The sequence below is a fragment of the Mustela lutreola genome, chromosome 6 (assembly GCF_030435805.1).
Source record: "Mustela lutreola isolate mMusLut2 chromosome 6, mMusLut2.pri, whole genome shotgun sequence".
In the NCBI taxonomy this organism is placed as follows: domain Eukaryota; kingdom Metazoa; phylum Chordata; class Mammalia; order Carnivora; family Mustelidae; genus Mustela; species Mustela lutreola.
This window is the reverse complement of record NC_081295.1, coordinates 58,895,408-58,921,028: the sequence shown is the minus strand read 5'-3', so window position 1 is coordinate 58,921,028 and position 25,621 is coordinate 58,895,408. Positions and strand designations below refer to the sequence as shown.

Below are 25,621 nucleotides of genomic sequence, written 5' to 3'. Positions count from 1 at the left end.
TATCCTCTGGGGATCAGACATTCTAGCATACTCTTCACTGAGGCTATGCCATGAGACCCCTCTCTGTGGTGGGAGGGTTATTCATGCGGCTTTCCACCTTTGGCAGGTTTCGTCTCTGGTCTTTAGTATCTCACCACACTATGAAAATGACTGCCCTCAGTCACCACTTTTAACACAGCAAATGCCCTCAAGGTCAAAGGCAATGTCATTGCTCAGCTTACTTCATTTCTTTGAGCTTCATCTTCATTTATTCTTTCTGTCAAAGTATAGTTTACTTTCTTATTGGCTGATCAGTACATTTGAAATGATTTTTAAATGTCATGCTCAGCATTTTTGTTGCTTTTCAAGAGAAGGGATAGTCAAGGCACGTAGAATGTTGTTTTGTAAAATCAAAAAATTTTAAAAAATAGTGTAGGGCACCTGGCTGGCTTATTCGGAAGACCATGCAATTTTTTATCTCAGAGTTGTGAATTTAAGTCTTGTGCTGGATGCAGAGATTACTGAGGAAAAAAAAAAGAAACTTAAAAAATTTTTTTAAAAAGAAGAAAAAAATAGTGTACACTGTTTACAAGTTTTCTTCCATTCTCCTCCCCTAGTTGTGTGCTTTTGGTCATTCACCTCTCATTTATTGGCCACTAGATGACCCTGTTCAGTCACCATTTCTGTGTAGTGAACTTCCCAAAACTTAGTGGCTGAAAATGACAACCATCTTATTCTATCTTACAGATTTTTCTGGGTTGGGGATTTAGTCAGGGCTCAGCTGGGCAATTCTTCTGCTTTTTGTGAGGTTGACTGTGGTCACTCAGTGTCCCTCAGCTGACAAAGAGGTTGTTCTGGAGGGTCCCAGATGACTTCTTTACATGTCTGGTGTTTTTGAGAGGATGGCTCAGAAGCTAGGCTTGGTTGGGGCTGTCCACCAGAGCACCTACACATGGCCTTTTCAGCAGAGTGGCCTCGGAGTGGTCAGACTGTTTACATGGTAGCTGGCTGTCCCTGGAGTAAGTGCCCCAACAAATGAAGGTGAAAGCTCTATGGCCCTATCTGACCCCAGTTCAGAAGACACCTAGCTTTACTCCACCACTTTCTTTTAGTTTCAAGTGGGTCATACAAATAGTCCAGCTTCAGCGCAAGGGGCGTTAGCTCTGCCTCCCAGTGGGGGATCAGCAAGGTCATCCTCAGAAGAACTTGAGGGCTAGAGGTATGATAGCTGCCATCTTTTACAAATATAATTGCCACATCCACCATTCCCAGCTGGCTTGAATATCAAGCTGAGCTTCTGAGAAGCAGGTAGGGGGTGTCCAGGGAAATGAGTAAAGATCACATCAGGTGCAAAGTATGCAAGCCACGAGAGTCTCGATGATTAAATTTCCATACCCTAGAAATAGTTTCTAACTCATGTCTGTTGCTGAAAGGTTAAACTCCTCCATCTTTAGTTATAATGGAAAGGATTTTTCTTTTTAACTTTGTGTTGAAACAAAAATAGATTTTTCTGCTGGACTTCTAAACTGCAGGGGAGATCTACTTGGTCAGTTTTTCTTCTGTAGGCCTAGTGTCTGTTCAAGAGTACTTTTAAGGCACATGACTGGCATCTCCCCTGCAGAGCAAACTTTGAGCCCCAGAACATGGCCAGAACCCTTCCCTCCTCATATCTGAGGCTCATTTTATACCTTGTGACATTGTCTATCCCAGTGCTCCTGACACTTGTGAAAGTCTAAAGGGCAGTATTTTTAGAACTGGATTTATGTGTAATTTTTTTTCCTCGAAGAAAAATAGGAATAATTTCTTTTAGATTAAAAGAATGTTGTATAGTTTTAAAGATAGAAAAAAAGCAACCGTTTAAAATGCCACTAATGTAAGCACATTGTGTATTCATGAGTGACTCATGTTTGTTGGCAAAAATCAGAATATTCAAAAATACAAAAAAAAATACCAATTATAATGCACAGCAATGCCTATTATTTTCTATCTAAAAAATGAAATTATTTGTTATAATAAATATTTATTTGTTTTCTCAAGAAGTTAAAAGAGGAGTATAATGAAATAAAGTTATTTGTTTTCTCTAGAAAAAATAAAGTTATTTGTTCTCTCTAGAAGTTAAAAGAGGAGTATAATGAAATGTTACTTATTGCCTAGAGTTACTAAAACTGTCAGTCGTGATTTTAGAGTGAAAATAATACATGCTAATCATCATTATTACAAGTATATCTGGATTTTTGTTGCTTTTTAAAAGATCTCCATAATGCTTCATAAAAATACTTCATAATGCCTAATGATCAGGTTAAAGAGAGTATCTTATTGAGTGAGTATATATTTTATTCTGTCCATAGGTAATATATTTTATACCAATTACGTATAAAAATCTGTGATTTAACTTTCATGTTAAAAAAGTTTTACTTTTTATAACTTTGAACTGTATATCCCATTATTGAAAAAAAAATTATTGGAACTAAGTATTTCCACCTCTGCTCTCAAACACTGAACTTCCTGCCTCCTAAAGGCATCACCCCTTCTCTCTCTTTTCTTAGTGCTCTGTCTTAGCCCCACTAAGATACTACTTTGCATTTAAAAAAATCTTTGCAATTCAAGTATAAAGAGAAGAAATCAGGAGGCAGTCAATAACCAGTCAATGCCCATTCTATGAAAATAACTGTAGGGAATCTCATAAATCTGGTAGTCTTATTAAATTGCTCAAATTAGGAGAGAGAAGTGGTGGGAGAAATGCCTTAAATTAATTGTGAGGGGTTTTTTGTCTACCCCCCCCATTAATTGTGAATTTGATTGAGCTTAATTCACCTTTGAGACACCATTTTTAATCTTTGAATATATGTATTTGAGTAGAGCACTAGAAACAGATGCTCATACAGTAAGATATAATGTCTGTCTGTATCTGTGCTGAAGTAGAAAAATGAGCCCTAAGATGATAGGACAGACAGGACCAGAGGAGGCCATCAACTTGGCCTGAAGACTGAAGCTCACCAGCAGTTGTCATCCCCCTGGGTAGGCTATGGAAGCTCTGTCCATGGTGGAAAGGGGAGGGCAGGCTTTGGAGCTGGGCACATAAAGGTATGATTCCTGACTTGGCCACTTGGAAGATGCAACTTTGGCCGAATCATTTAACTCTGGTTTCCTCACTGGTAGAGCCAATTATATCCATCTTGGGAATTAGGTAGTGTATCCATAAAGTCCCAGTTCATCAATAGATGGTAGAGCTCACCAGTGTTACATCCATGGGCAAGCTTGATAATCTAAGCTTTCTTCCCCACAGGTGAGATTTTCACTGTGCCGTGAAGCCTCAGTTTACAGTCTAGTCTAAAATTATCTACTGAAAGAATTGAAAATTCTGATGATACATGGATTTGTCCAAGAAGTTACTCAAGAAGTAATTCTTTATTAATATATTAAGAACTGTCTTATACCAGGGACGTAAATATGAACACAGTACCCTTTCAGGAATGTACTGTCTAAACAGGACGAGGTTGCAGCAAAGACAGATGATTTTAATTCTATACAGACATAATCTTGGCCTGTTCCTGGTTGTCCTGCAGCAAAGAACAGTACACTTACCTATACATGGTATTGAGCTTGATGAATAATCAAGAACTTCCCTCCAAGGGCACCTAGGTCACTCAGTCAGTTAAGCATCTGCCTTAGGCTCAGGTGGTGATCTCTGAGTCCTGGGATCAAGCCCTGAGAGGCCGGCTTCCTGCTCAGTGGGGAGTCTCCCTCTCTCTCTCCCTTTCCCCACCTCCGCTACTGGCACTGTCTCTATCTCTCTCTCAAATAAATAAATATAGTCTTTAAAAAAAAATTCCCTCCTTGTTCCATATCAGTTTTTTTATCAAAGAAATAAGCAAAAAAAACATCAAATAAGGGAACTCCAGTTAATCTTGGCCTCACAGCTCACGTTGTTTGAGAAGGCAGCAGAGTCCATATTTTCAACAAATCACCAGCTCCTTATGGCAAGGGGGATCCCTGAGCTGACTAGAGGGAATTAAGCAGACCTTCTCACACCAGTTATCACTGGTCAGTTTTAAACTTCATTTCAGTTATTCTTCTTTCCTCTCTCTTCTTTGTAATTCTCAACGGTACCAAAAATGCTGTGTATTCAGTCTCAGGGCGTTGGTTTTGTTTCAGTCCTAGAAATACCTGGTTTCTGGGGCACGTGGGTGACTCAGTCGCTTAAGCATCTAACTCTCGGTTTTGGCTCGGGTCTTGGTCTTAAGGTCGTGAGGTGGAGCCCTGCGTCAGTCTCCACACTCGGTGGGAAGTCTGCTCCAGATTCTCCCTCTTGCTCTGCCCCTCCTGCCACTCATGCATGTTTGTGCATACTTGCTGTCTCTCAAATAAATAACTAAGAAAGAAAGAAAGAAAGAAAGAAAGGAAAGAAAGAAAGAAAGAAAGAAAAAGAAAGAAAGAAAGACCTGGTTTCAGCTCAGTGGTTAACTAATGTTGGTCCAGCTCAGCACCATTCGGGCTCCAGTCTCACCACAGCAGCCTGGCTCTTTCTGTCCCATATCTTCCTACAGAATCAGTCCCATTTACATTTATGGGAAGAGTCCTTAGGCCTAAACTCTGGTCTCATTTGCATAGAAGGGAGTTAAGATTATTGTACCTGTATTTTCTGAACATGAAGCATCTTTAATTACCCTTTTCCTCTCATAACCCTCTCAGGAAACCTCTTTATTTATTTTTTAAAGGTTATTTATTTATTTATTAGAGAGAGAGAGCAAAGCCTTCAAGAGAGAACATGAGTGGAAGGGGAGGGGCGGAGGAAGCGGGAGAAATCAGACTCGCCGCTGAGCAGGGAGCCCAATGCGAAGCTCGATCCCAGGACCCTCGGATCATGACCTGAGCCGAAGGCAGAGGTTTAACTCACTGAGCCTCCCAGGTGCCCCAGGAGACCTTCTCTTTAAATAGTAAGAGGAAGCAACTCTTGGAATAAAATTGTGGTAGTCCTGCAGTGAACTTTTAAAAGGAGTATTGCTTTTCTTTAATTGCCTGTAGTTACATCTTGCTGATATATATTTTCAGACAACCAGTCCCTATAATTTCACATCGCATTCATTGCCTATAACTGACTCATTATTCCTAATTACAAACCAGCACACACAACATGGAGATCTGAGGCAATTATCTGGATGACTTAGGCCCTGAAGCTCATTTCAGTGAAAAGACTGTGGGTCTTAAAGTAAGAAGGCCTATGTATGAGCCCCATCTTTGTCCCTAACACCCATTTGATGTCTAGCAAGTGACATGATCTCTCAAGGCCTCTGTCTTATCATTTGTAAGAGGATACAGCGTTCGGGTTATCAACTCCTAGTGACTTAACCGTCTTTCTTTGCTTGCCCCTTCCAAGATGGCTCCTTCACCAGCACATCTGTGCCTTGTTGCTCCTTGGCCTCTCTCTCCATCCCCATGGCTTCTCATCCTTATAGGCCTCTTCCTGTACCTTGGCTTTCTCACAGTGTGGTTTCCTGAGGGTAGTCACATTTTTTTTTAAACATGGCAGCTGACTTCCGAGAAGAAGGAAACAAAAGATGCCAGGCCACTTAAGAGCTAGATTCCAGACTGGCTAAACTTCACCCCTGGTGTACTGTGTTGTTTAAAGCAATGGCAAGACTTGTCCAGATTCAAGGCTGGAGAAACAGACTCCACCTCTTGATGAGGGAATGCCAAAGTCACATTGCAGATGAACATGTGGGATAGGCCCCAAAATCTTGAACTTTCTCAGAAAAAATGCATATGTATATCGTCATAAATGAATTGTCAGTGTTACTAATGTAAGGGCTGTTTAGCACATAGTTCACCATTGAAAATGAACTATACTGTACTCCTTTTTTTTTTTACAGATTCTGTATCTCAACTGGTTCTAAAAGAATGCTTTCATTAACTTTTGTCAGACTCTTAGATTGATAGCCAACCTACTATTGAGAATAAGGACTTTGCCTTATTTGTCTGAGTCTCCTTCAGTGATGTTATCTTCTTGCCCAAAGTAGACTATAAATAACAGTGAAAGAATTGTTAGTCTCAATCATAAACTAAAATCTATTTCTTCTTTCGGAAGTTTCACAGTAAGTGTACAAAGCACTTTCACGTATGCTCTTAGTGGAGCTTTAAAATACTGTGAGGAATCCTCATCCCCATTTTCCAGAGGGGAAAACAGGTTTTGGAGCAAAATAATTCACTGAGGGTCCCACTGCTATTGAAGGCATAGGTGAGGTGGCAACCCATGACTTCCAACACCAAGTGTATCTAGTGACCTCTTAACATTCAGAGAAGAAATTTAAAATGAACATGGAGACAAGATTCTCTGGCACTACCCATATTTTTAAAAAGTTCATTTCAAGGAAGTCTTTCCAATAGATGCTAACTGGAGATTGTATTATAGGGCGTATTCACTGTTTTCGGCTCCGGGGTTAGGTATCAATATTTACAGTGAGTACGACAGTTTCCTCACTGTGCTCTTCCTTGTGAGACAAGATGAATGGTCTTACCACAGCGGACTTGGGCCCATAAGTGTATCTCTGCTTGCTTCATCTCTTTCAGAACCTAGTAGCAAGAATTATTGCCACAGTTTCCAACCGCAGGTTCCCCATAGAAAGTACAGAGGCTGAGGAATACGAGTAGGGAGATGTGAGCAATGTATGACTGCAGGATTTAAATCTAACCCAGACAAGCCTGTTGGGGGAAAGCTTGCATATCGCAGAGTGACAGTCAGTGATGGGAGGAGGCCGGAGAGAAGCCTCAAGGCTTCCTTCTGTCTTTTCCCTTTTTCTAAAATTCATCATTTTCCAACCACAAACTAGATTTTCTTATCTCTCAGCGAAGTCATTCTCTGTGGTTTGCACTATTTGAAGTTTGGGCTGAAGAGTCCATCTCTCAGAGATTAGGTTATGGGGATGTTTTTATTAATAATTTTACTTCACGTGAGGGAACCTGCTTAGTGGAGAAATTAGGAAATAAAGATAAGCACAAAGTTGAAACCAGAAACCATCCGTGATCCAGTCACCGTTGTTAATAGATAACTGATGTTAATGTTTTGATGATTATCTCAGTTTTTCAACCTAAGGGACATAAGCATCTCTTCAAACCCCAACATCTATGTGACATGGGTTATGTGTTTGCTATGTGGTAATAGTAATCACGTCCGATTAGTACATTTTCTTTGAGTGGCTTTAAGTGCTGTGCTGAAATTTTTCATTCTGATTGTCTGAATTTTCAATATTAAAGAATAAATAAGCAACTGCCTTCTCAGTAGTTCTATGGCAGTTGGTCAAAGCCATGTTGTTGTGGGTGGTATGAAATGCAGAACTTTCATAGGAAAATGATGCTGTTTCTCAGAAAATCTTGGGGTGCCTGGGTGGCTCAGATGGTTAAGTGTCTGCCTTCGGCTCAGGTCATGATCCCAGTGTCCTGGAATCAAGCCCCACGTGGAGCCCCACATCAGGCTCCCTGCGAGCAGGGAACCTGCTTCTCCCTCTCCTTCAACTGCTCCCCCTGCTTGTGCTCTCGCTCTCTCTGTCAAATAAATAAATAAAATCTTAAAAAAATAAAGGTGCTTTCCTGTAGCACAGACATACTCATTGTGGTGTCAGATGAGGAAGGAAAGAAAGAAGGAAGAAAGGAAGGAAGGGAGGAAGGAAGGAAGAAAATCTTGTGACCTGGCTATTCTTGTAGTCCTCAAAGGTGGGGGATGTATGTGACTCAGACCAGGCCCCAGGATGGGTTTAGCAAAGGCCTTCTTCCTCTCCTCCTCGTCAATGACACTTCAAGGAAATCTGCCCTGGTTTTGGTATGATATTACATTTATCTTACCTTTACCTAATAGAAATTAGGACTCTCTTTTTGCAAGACATTTCTTAAAAGAATGTCTGCTTTGTTGATGGTGTATAGGCTAAGGAATTATGTGACCTAAGCAACAACTTTATCTTTTTTTTTTCCCCCTATTTAGGCAGCAATAAGGAAAGAACTAAATGAATTTAAAAGCACAGAAATGGAAGTTCATGAAGAGAGTCGACAGTTTACAAGGTAGGTGGGCAAAATGAGGTTTGGCATATTTTATGTTATGTGTAATTTACCACAATCAAAAGAATTTTTTTTTAAAGACAGATGAGCATAACACCATCTAATGAACATTTTTAAAATTAAGTCTTTTTTTTTTTCTTTCTTTCACAGAAGTCTGAATCATTCCAAAGGGCTATGTTCTGGTTTCTTCCTTAGGCTTATTTTCTGGGCCAGGAGATGAGCATTAGAATCATTCATTCTGCTCTTGAAGAGGCTCAGTTGAAGTTTTATGCTCAGAACAGATGCTGGTGAGAGCCACTATGGGCACCTATGTGTCTGCTTTGGGCTCACCATAGACATAACTTAGAGAAGATAGAAACTCAATTTTCAGAAGACCTAACTTAGACTAGGAATCTGATTTTTACTGCTTCTGCAGAAGGTTACGGCAACCCTACCCTTTTTCCTCCTAGTACCCTTGGGTTTCAGTTTATTCTTGTGCTAAAACTGGAAGGGACCTGCGTGATCATGTAGTCTGACCACCCCCCTCTTCACAGGTGTTCTGTTTCTTTCTCTATAATGGGTTTATGTGCTTTGCTTTTTTATAACATGTATGTTCCTAAAAATGTGCATGCCAATTAAATCTTGAAAAATTAAATTGCTAACAAGCATATCAGGATGGATGATTACATGAAGAAGACCACAGTAGGTCTTTCAGGAAAGCAAATACTGATTCCCTAGGCTTGAAACAGCCTCAGCTAGTCATACGCTCTAGTGCTACTCTCTCTGCACTGGTTCCTGTTGGTGGCGGTGTTCCATGCTCATTGGAGTATGTCCTATGATAAAGGAAGTAATGGTATAGCTTCATCATTTAATAGCAAGTCCCTGCGCTGAAGTTGGTAGAGACCTCCTTGCTCTTGTGATAATGTTTGGCACACAGAAGAAACTCCTCTTTCTTCTGGAGGAGTTGTATTTGTCTTGCTTCCTCTTATATCATGTTTATTTGTAAATGCATTCAGGGCTCTTAGCCATCTGGATGTATAGGATTTTTCTCTATTTAAGGTCTGCTTCTAATCCTAATCGACTCTTGGACCAGTCACGTGGACAGATCAAGCCAGACCTACTGTCTGCTCCTTTTCTCCCTTCCACTTGCGGGGTCACGAAAAGTTCATTGTTGATATTTGACACCTGTGGTCCCACATCTCCAGTAAAGTTGATCATAATAAGGTGGCTGAATATTTATGGTGACATTGAGTTGGCTGGGACTTCCAGGTAACTGAACAGATAACATGCACGTGTTCGTGCCTTTGAGTCCTGACCCCTGAGATAGAGTGACTGCACTCAACCTACTCTTTATAATTCAGGATCATTTGACTTCTGCATAGTTTTCCTAGAATTCATAGTATCTGATTACCTAATTATCATTTGATAACATTGGAAGAATAAACAAAAATAGAAAAAAATCAAATTTTTTAAAAATACATTTCTATGGAAGTTCCAGTTTATGAAAAATAAACATTTTTACAGAAAGAGTTTCTTTCTCTTCTGTCGTATATTATGAACAAGTGAAAAAGAAAAGGTTGCAAGGAGGGTAAAGGTCATTTATTTTTTGCATCTATATTTGTTATGGGCACAAAGCATATATTCTAATTAAGCATTCAGACAGTGCAAAAAGCCGTCAAATAAAAATGAAAACTCCCTTCACTCCCTCCTTTCTCAACTTCATTTCTGTTCTCACAGGTAATCACTAGTTAAAGTTCAGTGTAGATCCTAGTAGACATTTTCCTGTGTATTTACAAACATGTAGATGTATATATATGATCTACATGTATGTACACATGTGCCTTTATGTACACTCTGAGTCACACACAAAACAGCATCTAGAAAATTTTTCCATATAAGTGTCTATCTTTCATTTGAATGACTTTGTGGCATTCTATAGATAATATAACATGTTATTGATCAATTATTCTATTGATAAATGTTATGGAATTTTCAGTGTTTCATTAGTAAAACAGTGACTTGACTTTCTTTATAAATATGTCTTTGTGGGGACACCGGGTGGCTCAGTCAGTTAAGCATCTGCTTTTGGCTCAGGTCATGATCCCAGAACCCTGGGATAGAGCCCCGTATTGGGCTCCCTGCTCAGCTGGGGAGACTGCTCCCTCTCCCCTTGCCTTCCACTCACTCTGCATGTATACTCTCTCTCTCTCTCTCTCTGTGTCAAGTTAATAAATAAATATTTATTATATATAAATATATGCATATAAATAAATTTTTTAAATATCATTAAAATATATAGATATCTTTGTGCACACATGCCAGTGTTTCTGTACTCGTAACATGAGTGGATTCACCAGGTCACTGGATTTATGTTTTTTATATTTTAAAAGATGCTATTCTGTGACTTGCAGTTTATGAGCATGCCTCGTGTATCACCTCTTTAGCACTGGCGGGACAGGATGGTGGTGGTGGTGGTGGTGAGGGGTCTGTAGTCTAAAAACTGAACATTGATTTCTATAAGGTTGAGCATCTTTACATATCTTTACTGACCATTTATTTTTAATTTTTGATTTACCTTGACCAGTTTTCTTTTGAGTTGTCTTTTTCACATGAATTAGTAAAAACTCCTTAGATGTTGTGGATATTTGCTCTTTATTACATATGTCACCATACTTTTCCTCAATTTGTTCTTAATGTTTTAACTTTTTTGTATGGTCTTTTGTTTAAATTTTTGCACATTCAAATGTGTCTATATTGTTACTTTTACTTCATTGTTTTGTGTCTTATGGAGGAACACCAAGGTTATAAATCTATTCTCTTCAATTTTTATATATGCCTTTTTTTTTTTAGCACTTAGATCTTTCATCCATTGAGCATTTTATTTGTGTGGGTGATTTAAGAGAGTAAACTAACTTTACTTTATTCTAAATCAATAGTTAGGATGAATGGATAAATGAGATGTGGCAGATGTCTACAATGGAATATTATTCAGCCATCAAAAAGAATGAAGTCTTGCCATTTGCAATCACATGGGTGGAGCTAGAGTGTTATTACGCTAAGTGAAACATGGATGGAGCGAGAGCATAGTATTATGCTAAGCAAAACAAGTCAGTTAGAGAAAGACAAATACCATGTGATTTCACTCATAGTAGAATTTAAGAAACAAAACACATGAACATAGGGGAAGGGGAAAAAAGAACGAGGGAGGCTTTTAAGAGACTGAACTATAGAGAACGGACAGAGTTGATGGAAGGAGGTGGGTGGGGGATGGGCTAGATGGGGGATGGGCATCAAGGAAGGCATATGTTATGAGCAAGTGATAACTCATTAAATTCTGCTCCTGAAACCAATATTACACTATATGTTGACTAACTAGAATTTTAATAAAAACTTGAACAAAAATAAAGAAAGGAATCAGTAGTCAGTTGCCCCATTTATTTCCGCCTTGATGTGAAATTCTTCTCATATGCACATGGACCAGTTACTGGATTCTTTATTATGCTCTAGTGATCTGTTTCCTGTCATTGCACTGTGTCACACTGTTCAATTAGAATAGATTTGTAGTGTGTTTTTTTATCTGGTAGGGCATTTTTTTCACCTTCAAAATTCCATTGGCTATTTTTCTGTATTTACTCATCTACAGAAATTTAAAGAGTATACTTGCTGTATACTATAAAAGTCTATTGATATCTTTATTGTTTAAGTAAATATTAATAGATGTAAACAGGGATGAGCTGCATTTTAAGAGAAAATTATATCCTTTTTTTTTTTGTAACAAGGGTAAGCTTTCAAAGTTTTCCAAAAAATGTATTGATTACCACTCTTTAAAATGTCTATCCAGATAAGGAAAAATTAAATATTCATATAACTAAGATAAATATGCCTTGCTTAAGTACTCTTCAAAACCTGGCAGCAAAGCCAATGTCTGCTGCTATTTGTCCATTAATTTGTATTACATCATTAGAGTTGCATTCCAGTAGAGAAATCTTTTGGCTCTGACTTGTAAAAATCGTGCTTATGATTTTCAAATTGTTTTCAGGATTTCTTTTAAGAAGATAAAGTTTTGGTAAACATTGTTGAGTCTAATCAAAATAATACCAAAATATGGTAATGTTTTACATTTAGAAAATTGTTTATGGAGAAGATATTGTTGCTCTTAGCACCAGGCACCCTGGAAGGGAATATACAGGTGGTAGATCATTACTTAACCCTTTAAATGCCATCTAGATAGAGAGCAGCTCACTTATTAGCTCTTCTTATTAGTGCCAAACATTATCTCCTTATATCAAGTAAGCCTGCCATTCAGAACCTAAATCTGTTAACTCCCTGCGGGATTTAGGTTGTTCATAGGTTGAGGCAATCCTGCGCCTTCTGCCCAGACATCTCTTTATCCAGAGATAATCTTCCACACAGTGATGTATCAGTCGATCCTGGAAAAGATCCATTCCCATGGGAAGAAAGATCTTCCCATGTGTCTGTATCTCTGGAGAGATTCACAAAAAGCTGGTAACATTGGTTGCCTCTGGGGAGGAGAATTGGTGGTTAGGGGCAGGCATGAAAAGGCGGCTTTCCACTCTATGAGTTTTTGAGGTACAAGAATTTATTATCAGAAACAAATATTTAAAAGAAAAATAAAGGTTCCATTCCCTAAGTTATCTTTCTGTAAATGAGGATCCCATCATGCTAGCTTTTCTTAAATAATGTGCCAGCACTAAAATTAATTGTGACATTCTCGTTATTGGTGTATTCAGAAGACACATGTGAAACCTCCAGCATGGGATATATTCTGTGACATGTTCAATCTGGCGCAGTAAAGAATTATAGCAATCCACCCTTTTCATCTGATTCCCCTGGTCTTTCCCAGCATCTTTTAGCTAGCTCTCTGGCATTGCAATGCATTCTGGGGCCACGTAACAGGGGTGAGGACTAGTGGTGTCCATGAGACTTCATCCTGCGGCATGAGAGGTTCCAAGCTCTAACCCCAGCTTCTTAGAACACTCAGTGCCTGTCCAGCCACATCCTGTGTTTTCTGCCACCAACAGCTGCCCACCCAGCCCACCGTTCAAAAATCCAGAAGACCATTTGAAGGGCACTGTGTTACTTAATAGGATTATTGCATTCTGGGAGGAGACCACTATGGCAAAATAAAGCCACTTCCCTTTCCATAGTAAATGGCATTTCTACAACTTAAGATGATTCTCTAAATTAGAAAGAAAAATTGTATGAAAGGTCAAATTTTACTTAAAAACTACATTTGGAAAATGGTTATAGCTGAGCAGTAAGATGAAGGGTCATTGTAATCTTCAGGAGAGTCTCTGTTTTCCAGAATTTTTTTTAAGTGTCCAGATGGGTTAGATTTATAATCAAGAGAGAGTATTACTTTTATAAAAGTAAACTTTGAATTTGTAAGCAAGAATAGAGTCTGCAGTGTAGTACTTTCATGTTTATAATTTTATTAGCTTATTAATTATTTACTTGTTATATCAAGCAAAGAATCATTGAATTGATGCTCTTAGAATCAAAGTGGGTCTCAAGAGATCGCTGGCATATTGTTAAGTGGAAAAATCAGGATACTGATAAAGCCATAGATAGCTTTTTATATCTTTTATTTAAAAATTCAGATACATAGGGAAAAAAATTGGAAAATAACATCCAAAAGCTCTTAACAGTTTCTTATAGAATGGGGTTATAGTTTGGGGGGTTTTTTCCTCTACTCCAGCTTCTTTAATGTGGTTGAGGTATGTGGGTGGGTGTGGGTGTGTGTATTTAAAGTTAATAGCTTATTCTATACCATCTTCAGTGATTACTGTTCCATGTAGATTTACAGCTAAACTGCCTTTTAGCTTCTAGATACACTTACCAGAATGTGACTTCAGGGGCGCCTGGGTGGCTCCAAAGCCTCTGCCTTTGGCTCTGGTCGGGATTCCAGGCGCTCTGCTCAGCAAGGAGCCTGCTTCTCCCTTTCCCTTTCCCCCTCCCCAAGCCCAGGCTCCTGCTTGCTCTCTCTTTCCCTCTCTCTCTCTCTGCTAAGTGAATAAAATCTCTTAAAAAAAAATTGTGACATGACAAGAATTACATGTGGGACCTCAATGAAAAATACAGGGTGTTCCACAGAGGAATAAGAAGGCTTCTTCTGCAAGGCTGCTCCCTTCTATGGGTGCCTCATGAACCTGGATAGAAACTTGAAAAAGCTGCAAAATGCCGCTTTAATCAGCATTGAAAGCATATGGCTCAGTATTTGGAATCATAAAAGCCTATCCAGTGTGTAATCTGGCTTTTCAGGTAGAACTAGGAGCTGTGGTTAGGAGAAATTGCTCATTTGTTTAATGTGCATATGCCTTGACGATGAAACCCTTTCAAATGAGAAATGAATGATTCAGGATTTCTGTATCTATGTATACGAAAGTAACATTTTACTTTTGTGGGTAATTTGTTATGTTCTGTTATTTGAATGATTTTATAGGAAGGGGGAGTAATTTGTGGAGGAATCTGGCTCAGTTGGTTAAGCAGCTGCCTTCAGCTCAGGTCATGGTCCCAGCGTCCTGGGATCGAGTCCCACATCGGGCTCCTTGCTCAGCAGGGAGCCTGCTTCTCCCTCTGCCTCTGCCTGCCATTCTGTCTGCCTGTGCTCACTCTCTCCCCCTCTCTCTCTCTGATAAATTAAAAAAAAAAAAAAAATCTTTAAAAAAAAAAGAATGATCTTTACCTCAATTCTGGGACGTTAAAGTAGCTCCACCCTCATTCACTTCCTCTCAACAGTATGAAATTAAGAAAGATGTATTCCAGTTTTAATAATAAGAAAATATAGGTAACTTCAAATTTGATTCTCAGGAGAGTTCTGAAATAAGAGTGGCTGAAAAGTTTGAGCATCCTTGGGGCACAATGTATCTATCTATTGCTCCGTCAACTGAAAGCCTAAAGCCCAACTCATTCTGTCAGGTGATCTTCTTAGGAGGAAAAGCTGAACTTCTCGTATTTCAGAATGCATGCGCACCGTTGGGTAGTGACAAATGTAAGAACAATTTACATTTTCAGTACCTCCAAGCCGAACTTGAAGAAAAGATGCCTAATTTAAACAGGATATAAATGTCTTTTTCTGATTGGATAGTGCAAGAAAATATATGAGGTGGCTTTTTTATTTGTGGGATTTTTGTGTTCTGTTTTTTAAACCAGGTCTGGTGGTCCATATGAAGAGAGGGTACATTTCTGACCCCTGGCTTTGTCAGCATGTTGTGGCAGTCACACTACTAGTTGGTCACCTTCTTCTCTTAGCCAGCCCTAAGAGCTATGCTGATGGCCTGTGACCTTCCACACACCCATATGTGGAATTCATTCTCTGATGGGATCTGTGGGCAAATAGTGCCTGCGGGAAAAACAGAAAACTTTATAGTGTCCGGCTAATTTGGGGGAAATTAAAAGCAGAACACTTTCCAGGAAAATTCTGGGCTTTAGAAAGTTTTAAATCTTCTCCGGTCCACTGACTACTCACTTTATTGCTCAACTCCCTTATTCGTTTATTGACCTTCTGCATCTCAGACATCATCAGTGTGAAGACCAAACCTGCCCATGCTTGTTGTTTCCCCATGCTTGTCCTTTGAATCCAGAGCCAAGCGAAGATTAGGGCACTGTGGAATGTTTGCTGTACAAAGCCCAGCAAATTAGGAGAGGGCTAAAATAATGGCTAAATTAGAAGAGCTTGTATTTAATTCCTAGAAAAGCTGAACCTAACAAAGAGGGACCTTTGATAGCTCAGGGTGGGAAGCCCCTGCAGGCGCCGTATATTTGTCTGTATTGTCGGGGCCCCCTGGGGCTCCTGCTCCCTCTGCGTGGTATGGAGAGTGCTTGTGTGTCCTGCGTGGAGAGAAGTGATACTGCTCATTTCATCCTCAAGGACGTCACTGGACTTGCTTTTCTAGTAATTGCAAAAAGTTTGTGCTGAGCCCATTCTCACCTAGTTCCCTTTGTGACAAAAGGCAGATGTTTTTGAGGAAACCGTAGCTATCAAAGTACAGGCTAGGCGGGCTCAGTCAAATAAGCATCTGACTCTTGATTTTAGCTCAGCTCAGGAACTCCGCCCATCGGGCCTGATGGAACCCCATGTCAGGCTCCATGCTCAGTGCCAAGTACGCTTGGCGTTCTCTCTCTCCCTTTCCATCTGCCCCTCTCCCTGCTCTCCCTGCTCACTCTCTGTCTCTCGAATAAACAAAATCTTAAAAAAAAAAAAAGTAGCCTAAGATGTGGAACAGGACTTTTCTCTGGTCAAAATTAATCAAAACTAACTGACAGATTTAGAAATCTAACTGGTTACCTCTTCCTTTGCATTCTACCCAGAGGGCACCAAGAAAGCTCTGAATGAAAGTATGAGTGAAGGCATGTCCTGGTTCTCATAGTCGGTCTAGATTAGGGATAGAGTCTGGAGCCTGGCACCTCCTCTTACCAGCTCTGTGCCTTGGGCACATGACTTAGCATCCCTGTGTCTGTTTCCACATCTGTACAGAGGGGAGGGGATACCTCATAGGATTGTTTTAAGGATTGAACTAGGTAATATATGTATAGTGCTTGGAGTTGTGCTGGGCATATGGTAAACAGTTGTAATTTCATTTCTCATTATTATCTGCCTCTTTTTAATATTTAAATAAAAAGTTTGATTTAAGAGATTTTCAATTACTATTTTGAAGTATTTTTATAGGATTTCTATTTTTCTTCAGTAGTTGTTGACTCTTCCTAGAAAGCATGATGGAATGTCCTATCATATGCAATATCATAGATTAGTATAAATTTAATTTTAGTTCATTTTGGGGGTCTCGTGATTAGATTCATCAGTTACAAGAATTACTTACTTTATAAGTGCCCAGTATATATGTAATCAGTTGTTTATGCATTCAGCAAGTATTGATTGAGCACACAGAGTGAGTCAGACTCTTTTCTGGACTGGGGAATTGAGAACATGTCAGATAAAGTCTTCAGTCTCCCATGATTATGTTCTAGTGAGGGAGACAAACCATTAGCAAGTAAACAAATAAATCAACATGATGATTTCAAATTGTGCTAAGAACTATCAAGAAAATGTAACAGGATGCTGTGGAAGGGACAAGGGAAATACATCTCTTAGGGAAATACAACCTATCCTGTGATTTAAATGACAAGAAGAAGCTATCAGCACTGTCTGGGGAAAGAAGAACATTCTACCCCCAAAGTGGGGCCAGCCCATTTAGAGGGGAAAGCCAGTGCAAAGGGCCAGGTTTGAGTAAGGATTTTTGCAAGATCTGAGGGCAAAAACAATGCCCAGGTAACTGAAACAGGAGTATTGTCTTCATTTAACAAATGTAGAGTGTGAGGGGCGCCTGGGTGGCTCAGTGGGCTAAAGCCTCTGCCTTTGGCTCGGTCATGATCCTGGGGTCCTGGGATCAAGCCCCACATCGGGCTCTCTGCTCAGCAGGGAGCCTGCTTCCTCCTCTCTCTCTGCCTGCTTCTCTGCCTACTTGTGATCTCTGTCTGTCAAATAAATAAATAAAATCTTAAAAAAAAAAAAAATGTAGAGCGTGGAAATTCATGTAACTCCTGAGGTTATATGCCGGGCTAGCTTTAGGAATTTAATTCAAAGTGGATGTGAAACCAGCTAGCTAGCTAGCAGGCTGTTCAAATAGGACTAGCAAAAGTCGGGAGAGCTTTGATGGATCAAAGACAGGCAAACGAGACAAGAGTTAGTGTCTAGTGGGATATGGAGGGTGAAGGAGAGAAATGAGTTGCAAATCTGAGGGTCCTAAAGTAAAAATCTTTTAAAAGGTAGATTGTTTAACAAGATAGAAAGTGCAGTGGTGCATGAGTGGCTTGTCTGTTAAGCATCTGCCTTTGGCTCAAGTCAATCCCGGAGTCCTGGGATTGAGCCCTACCTTGGGCTCCATGCTCAGCAGGAGAGTCTGCTTCTCCCTCTCTCTCTGCCCCTCCCCCTGCTCATGCTCCTATGAGCTCTCTGTCTCTCTTTCAAATAAGTAAATAAAATCTTCGTTTAAAAGTGCAAAGACAGATTTACAAGAAAAGATAATTTGTATATCTGTGGCCATGCTTAGTGGAACATTTGGATGGGAATGCTGGCAGGCATTTGGAAATTCAGGCAAAGAAGGTAGCTAAACCAATAGGGACTATTTGTTGATGGTTTCCTTTTAGAACTACAAACCAGGTGTAACCAAATCCTTATGAAACATCCCACTCTGCTCAGTACAGGTCAGAACATGACCCTCAAGTTTAGTGATGTTTTGTGTATTGATTTCTCTGTATCCTGGACCATATAACCAGAATATTTTGTGTAGGGGCTGCCTCTGCTTTCCAACCTCACATTTGTAACAGTATTCTGTTATGACGGTGATTTATAACAATAATTCAGTTGGGGGATGTCTAGACTGCCTTTAATTTATAAACATTACTGTACCTTATTCACTTTACTAATTGCGGACTGTGTTTCTCTACCACAGACTCACAGGGTTTCTGTTTCTTGTGTCAGGTTTCACCGTCCATAACGAAGTGTGAGACTCTTTGGAAACATGGACTGATCATCTTTGGGGGAAGCCTCTCTTCCTGAAAACCTGATATTGCACTGGGATTTGAATGTGTGTATTTCCGTTTAACTGGTGAAGGAAGTGTATGGGAAGTGCTCCCTGCCTGCATGGCCCAGGTGGGGCCAACAAGCAATGGGAGGGGTGCATGACTCTGCTGTCCAGCATGCGTATTAATGGTAAGCAACACCATGGTCACACCAGTTATTCTCCATCAGGAGTTTTAATCAAAGAAGATGAGCAGAAGACAATCGCTGGCTCCCTGTTACCAGAAAGCCAAATTGTGGAGTACGGGTTAAAGAGAAATCGGGGCCTGGAGCTGCTGGGCACGGGAAAGGGGTGGGGGTGGAAAATCAGAAAAAAAGATAAATATTTCATTATGTTAATGAAGAAAAGAGAAAATCAAAGCATAAATATTTTTGAAGTAGGCTTTTGGTAGCTGAGAACTTACTAAGATATGGGAATCTAATCACCTAATGTGGATTCCTTAAAGACCTGATCCTAGAAGAATATTCTCATTCCACCGTTATGTTGGTGCAGTATAGTACCATGATTTTGCGTTGTGCCAGTGAATCCAATTGCCAGAAATAAGTCTGAGTGTTTTCATGCATCTTTTTCTTAAATGCAAGAGACTTTTATTGACTCTTAACAAGCATGCCTGTCCAAATTTTGTTGCATGTTTTAAGTAGCATAGCTATACACACTTTTTTTTTATACTCCTTATCTAATGTACCAAACTTCTACAAGGATAACAGGACTGGGAATAAAGTCAGATGAATGTGATCGTATAAATCTGTAGGAAGCTTTAGAAATAAATCTTTTGATCTTTCCCTAGCTCGATTATCTTCAAAATTGAGGCAACCATACTTGATCTAAGGAAGAGAATATTGACAATCACAGCATGTTTTTTAAAAATCTGAGTCCAAAGTTAAAACTTAAGCAAATGCAAGTGTTCTGCCAGCAGTTAGTTCTGAATGGGCATGGAAAGGACTACTTATTTTCAGAGCTGCATTAAGTTAGATTGCTGCTATTAAAAAAAAATTAAGTATGTGGATCAAAAAAGTACCCGAAGGCTTAAAAGAACACAGAAAATTCCTGCTAAGTTGCAAGTGAGGAGAACCTCATTTTGTATTTTAAGAGTCTGCAGATTGCATCCATAAATATAGCATTGACTTGCAATGCAAAAGAATGAGTGAGATTAAAGGTTTCTCTGTGAAGGAAGGTTTCTCTGTGAGCCTATAGTCAGTATTGTTTACATTCAGAAACCCTCAATTGCCATCTTGCTATTTTCCCTGGAGTTGCAGGCACAGCCTGGCTTCTGCTCCCAAATACCAGATGTAAATACTACCTTGCATTCAGTTGTTCTTTCATGGTTGTTTTGTGCTCCTTTTATTAAAAACACATGAGACATATAATAACAAGACAAGACTAGTAGACTTTATTTTATTCTCAGAGCTTGGGCTGGAATTTTATGAAGTGCTTCTGGTTCATGATATGGAAGACTGTAAATTGCAATTTCAACCAAAAAAGCAAACATTTACTCTGGTGGATAAGTTTGGATCCTGTCATTCATTTATATTTTATAGAACCACTAAAATTGGGTGATTTTACTTAAAAATAAAAGGCTTTAGAAAAAGCCAGGACCATTTTATATCTAAGAAAAATAAGCAGCATTGTTACACCTTTTGCCATACTCAGCTCTGTGCATAATAAACCCAGATTTTGCGCTGTTGCTATTTCATTACTAGTTTAAGATGAAACAAATGTTCTGTATGCCCAGGTGTCTTTCTTTGGCTCAAAGGTTTTGTACATTTCATAGTATTTAAATCCAACCATGGATGTTAACTTTGTTCTAATTTTTTGGCCGAAGCCATTCTTTTCCTTAATATTGTATTATCATTGTTGTGTCTTGGGAAAAATTTCAAGGGATATAATGTTACTTTAATTTTCTATACTTCAAGTCCTTAAATGTTGTACTAATTTTTAATCACGAGGCTTCTATAAAATGGTAAATATAAGATGTTATCACTGTTTTAGCACTGAAGATACAGGTCATAGAAAGTCTCTACTTGGTTGGTAAAAGAAGCAGTTTTTTCTCACTCCTGGTGCATGTGATGAAGTTTTTAATCCCCTACAATGAGATGCACCCCAGTACAAAGATGAGACTCCAGTCCCTCCATATGCTCTTTTGCTTATATGATATGTCAGATTTTTGAACCACCCACACTTTATACCAATTGACACATTTAGAGAAAAGTTTAAAAGTTAGAGCGAAATTTAAAAGTCACAAATATTACCACTGCTAGTCTAATATTTAAGAATTGAAACCGCCAGTTACATCATTAGAATGATTCGAATAGAAGGATTGTGAGCTAACCTGTATTTTTCAGAATAAGTCTCTGCATTCATAGCTAATTTTAAAGGGCTTTTATTTATTTGACAAACAGAGATCACAAGTAGGCAGAGGGGCAGGCTGGGGTGGTGGGGGAGGAGCAGGCTCCCCGCTGAGCAGAGAGCCCATTGCAGGACTCTATCCCAGGACCCTAGGATCATGGCCTGAGTGAAGGCAGAGCCTTAACCCACTGAGCCACCCAGGCGCCCCCTTCATAGCTAATTTTAAAAGGTAGAAACACTGCATATTCAGCATATCCAGCAACCTGTCCACAGGTCTCTTACCTGGCATCCCTAAAGATGTGGACCACGCTCCATATAATTAGGCCTCTGCCCAGTGCCAGCATTTGGAGTATCCAACCAATAAGCTGCAGTTCTATGAAAAAAAATGTGTGTGTGAATTGGGCTGTTGTAACACAGCACCAGCCTTTTCCCTATTTAAAGTGAGACATTAGGCTGACATAGAGGAAGTGAGTGAGTTTTCCTGAATCCCCAAGATATGATTAGGGAAGAAAACAAACCCATATCCAGGAAGATCTCTGGCAGGAAGGAACCAGACAGACTGTAAAACACAAAGTGGCCATTTCTCTCTTTTTTTTTAAATGGAGCAAAAGAACATTAACATTAAGCTGGTAAGAAGACGCCCTGGGCTTTACAGCATCTTTGTGGGCTGATGAAATTAGTCCTCTGCATTAATTTAAGGCAACCCTGCCTGATAATTCCCTGTATATGTGAAATGTCTTACTTTTTTTATATTTGGTATAATTTACCTTTATGTTAATCCTTTAAATTATTTAAACTAAATCTATAGTATTCAGAGAACCATTTGGGATATGTGAGTAGCTGTTTGAAATGGAGGAAAAAGCAAACTCATCTATCTCTCTGATTTTCCCAGAAAAACAGGCTTTCTGATTTCATTTTCATGTCCTTTATTAGCATAATGATTGTAGTCTTGTATCTTTTTCTAATGCTAGTAAATATGTCCTGTTAGAAAGTTTTGAAATGTAAGTGAAAATCTATTTTGGCCAGTAAAGGAATCAAAAACACCCTTCAAAAATCATCAGATACTAAAAATGAGAGATAATTTCTTAAAACCCATAATTTGGGTTTCACATCCTGCAACAATTCTGTGCTACCTTGGGACTTTGAAAAAATCCAGTAGCTTACAATTAAAAGAGAAAAAACTCTGCATTAACACTGCATGTCCTGATTTATGTACCACATTTTAAGATGTAACAGGCATTGTATTTATATGCAATAGTCAGACAGACACAACTTTCAAAAATGATATGTGTTCACGATAGAAAAAGACAGTCTCGCCTACCACATAGTAGCATGTACATATTTAAAGAGTGAAATCTGTCTTTTCTCCTTTTTCTCAAAAATTTCTTCAGTTTATTATTTTTTAAGTGGTCCCAGCAGCACATTAAACACAGTGAGAAGTTTTCCTCAAAATAGGTAAGATGGAAGATACGTACATTTATGTCATTTCATCAGTACAGTAGCTGCAGCATTCCTAAATTCCAGTCCTATTATTATCCCTAACCTTACTAGTAAAAGTACATCACTTGAGACAAGAACTAATTTCTTCACATCATCAGAGTATGATGTGAGCAGTAAGGAACCACTAAGATGTAATTTATTTACAGAGTTGTTTTTTTTTTTTTTTTTATCACAGTCAAACAACAATACCGCCGTATATATTTATGAAATTCTGCGGTCACAGAAACAGTTTAAAATAAAGTAAGGATTTCACACTATGAATTCAAGAGTGTATTTTCAATATGATAAAACTGAGACACTTAAACCTTCTGTAACAAATGTGAACTGTGAACGCTGAACTCAATATTGCCCAATAACAAAAGTTAAATCAACAGAATTTATTTAGCCCTTATTACATTCTCTTTATATATATATGTATATATATAAACCATATATTCCAAAAATATATGACTTGCTTCTTGCCACTGGCTAGCTTTGGCTTCTGGAAATAGGTTATGTGCCACTATGAGTATTTTCTGTCCTCTTACTGGCAGGCTATATCATTATTTTGCTTGGCAAAGCAGAATGAACTTCTGGAACTGAAATATGTCCAAGAGGGGAATGCAATGGCAAAAGTCATCATCAAATTAATAGAACCATGTTTCTGAGAGAAAGCTCATCTTTAGGTAGCTCAAATCCAAGTTTCAAAGAGCAGCATGAGGAACTCCTATAATTTGCCAGAGACCAAAGGATGGTGGGGACAACGGTAGAATAGTCCCAGACCAGTTGTCATTTTCACTTTCCCCTTATTTTTCGTAATAACTAAACTTAAGTTCTGTATGAAAATGGGAATCACCGTTAGCATACCTGGAAGACAATGGAAGCAGAGTTCACAAGGTCATTCCAAATTAAGAAATCCGACTACATATACTGTCAGATTTTTGGCAAAAATAAAATATAAAATAAAATAAAATAAATAAGAATCCTGTGGCAGCAATTCTCACCAAAGGCCAGCCTTATAGGCAGAAGTCATTTTTAGCCATGCTAGGATTTACTGTACAAAAAGTGTCATTTAGCCTGTCGCATTGCTGCCACAAACTGCACCTATGAGCCCGGCACTGTTGATCAGTGTTTCTCAGTGGGGTGCTGTTGGCCTTTAGAGCTGGGTAATTCTTTGTTTACAGAAATGTTCCCTACACTGCAAGATGTTTTATATCCTAAGTCCCTGCTGACTAAATGCCAGGAGCATGCCCAGTCCCTGTAAAAACCGAAAGTCAGAAACGCTCCCCTGTGTCCAAAGGCCCTCTAAGGCAGGACCACCTCCCTTCAGTACCACTATCTACTGCAGTTTGAGGACATGCAGGGAAAAGTACCTATTTCAAAAACCTCGTCTGGGCTGCCTTGCATACTTTGGGCTTAATAGTTTCTTCCCCTTTATTTTTCAAACCTTCTGCTCCAGTGAATCTTTAACTTGCCAGCTCTACAGGGAGGAGGTTGCTGGGTGGCCTTGGCAGTTTCAGTGGGCAGAGTCACTTGGCTAGTCCCTGTATGTAGTTACAGGAGAAATTTCAAATGAAGCAAACTTTTTTTTCGGTTTTGGTCTCACAGTTTTACCTGAGGACTACATTGTTGGTCACCATCTTTGTCAGTGTCTTGAGGATTATTAACATAGCTTAATCCCAAATACAGCTACCAATCCACATGAACAAAACTGGTGGTCCGTGAAAATCCCCATTAAATTTCACCAGTAAGATGCATCCCTTGAGTTACAAAGCAATCCCCTGTTTACCTGTTAAAGAAGCATTTAATCCACAGGCACATGCTTGAATTCTCCCCTGTATAATGATAGTCATGCAGTTCAACTTTTGTAAAATGTGTCAGTACTGAATGATGAAGGAAGCGTGGATTACCTGGATTGCACGCATATCGTTCATACTTCCGTGATGGTCATGCACAATTCAAGATGGCTTCACCTCGTTGAAACATTACTGAGCTATGCTAACGATACATAAACATATTCTCTGTTGCTTCTTCTCACCGAAACTGAATGGTTAAATATGTCTTGAAATGATGTGGATCCATTGTGGCTAATCAAATGGAAGAATTTAGCCACTATAAATTTTCTAAGTATTAAAATTTCCAACTATCTTTTTCGAGACAGAACAACTGAAGAGTTGATAAAGGAGGTTATATAGGGAATTTTTAGATGGTGCTTAAGAATTCTTATCTTGTTAAATACCAGTATTTTTTTTTCTTTTTAAGAATAACTTAAAGGGAGTAAATGAGGCAGAATGCCACTCTACCCTCAGGTCAATTTCATGGTATGTTAAAATGCCAATAATATTTGTGCCACTTGCCAATTTGGGGGGCTCCTCCCTTACTGGATGCTTTTGCTATAATTTGTATCATTACACTGCTTAGAGAGCCTTCACGAAAAGACATCACCTTTGCAGTGCTAAGTAGCATTTGAAAACAATCTGAATAAATTTAGGGTCACACCACTTTCATTACTTAAAATATAGGCACTAATTTTTATTTTTTATTTTTTTAAATATTTCTTCTGTGGCTTAGACATGTGCCAATGTGTTCAAAACATTCTGCACCAATTTCCCCAGATGTAGTACCTAGCAAAAACTCAAACTTGTCATTTTTTTCTATGTAATAGTGATTTTTAAATAAAGAACTGTATGCATTTGTTTGTTATTTTAATCTTTGGTTAAAAGTGATTAAGAATGGTAAGCTGTGATCATTATCAGACTGACTGAATGATTCCTGATTTCCAGTAAGTGATCTAATTATACATATTACACAGGTACAATATCTGTGAGTGTAAGTAACTGGAACTGTACACTGATTAACATGACAGTTTCTCTTTTTTTGTTGTTCTTGATCTGTACTGTATTATAGTATGTGGGTATAAATACCTACACATATACACAGATATGTATATGTATTCCACTATTGTAACCTGAAAGACAGACTATGTATTATCTTTTTTATTCCTTACTGGTGTTTGTGTTATTTAAAAAGCAAAATTATGCTCTATTTAGTTGTATAATATTATAGGATACTTTGCTGTGCACAATTCCAAGTGCCTTAGAACATTGTTTAGCTTTCTTAAGTATATATAAATGCATATATGTATAAAATTGGGAAAAGTTACCTCAATAAAATCATTGGGAAATCCCCAA

General features: G+C 38.8%; 1 protein-coding gene across 5 annotated transcripts in view; it reads left to right on the top strand.

Annotated features, from left to right (window-relative positions):
- The window catches only part of PHACTR2 (phosphatase and actin regulator 2), a 264,289-nt gene extending 238,668 nt beyond the window's left edge, over positions 1–25,621 (top strand). For all 5 annotated transcript variants that reach the window (XM_059177360.1, XM_059177359.1, XM_059177357.1 and 2 more), the window contains 2 exons: positions 7,952–8,028; positions 18,506–25,621. In XM_059177360.1, coding sequence (XP_059033343.1) covers positions 7,952–8,028; positions 18,506–18,521 — 93 coding nt within the window. In that variant the 3' untranslated portion in view covers positions 18,522–25,621. The remainder of the gene's footprint in view (positions 1–7,951; positions 8,029–18,505) is intronic.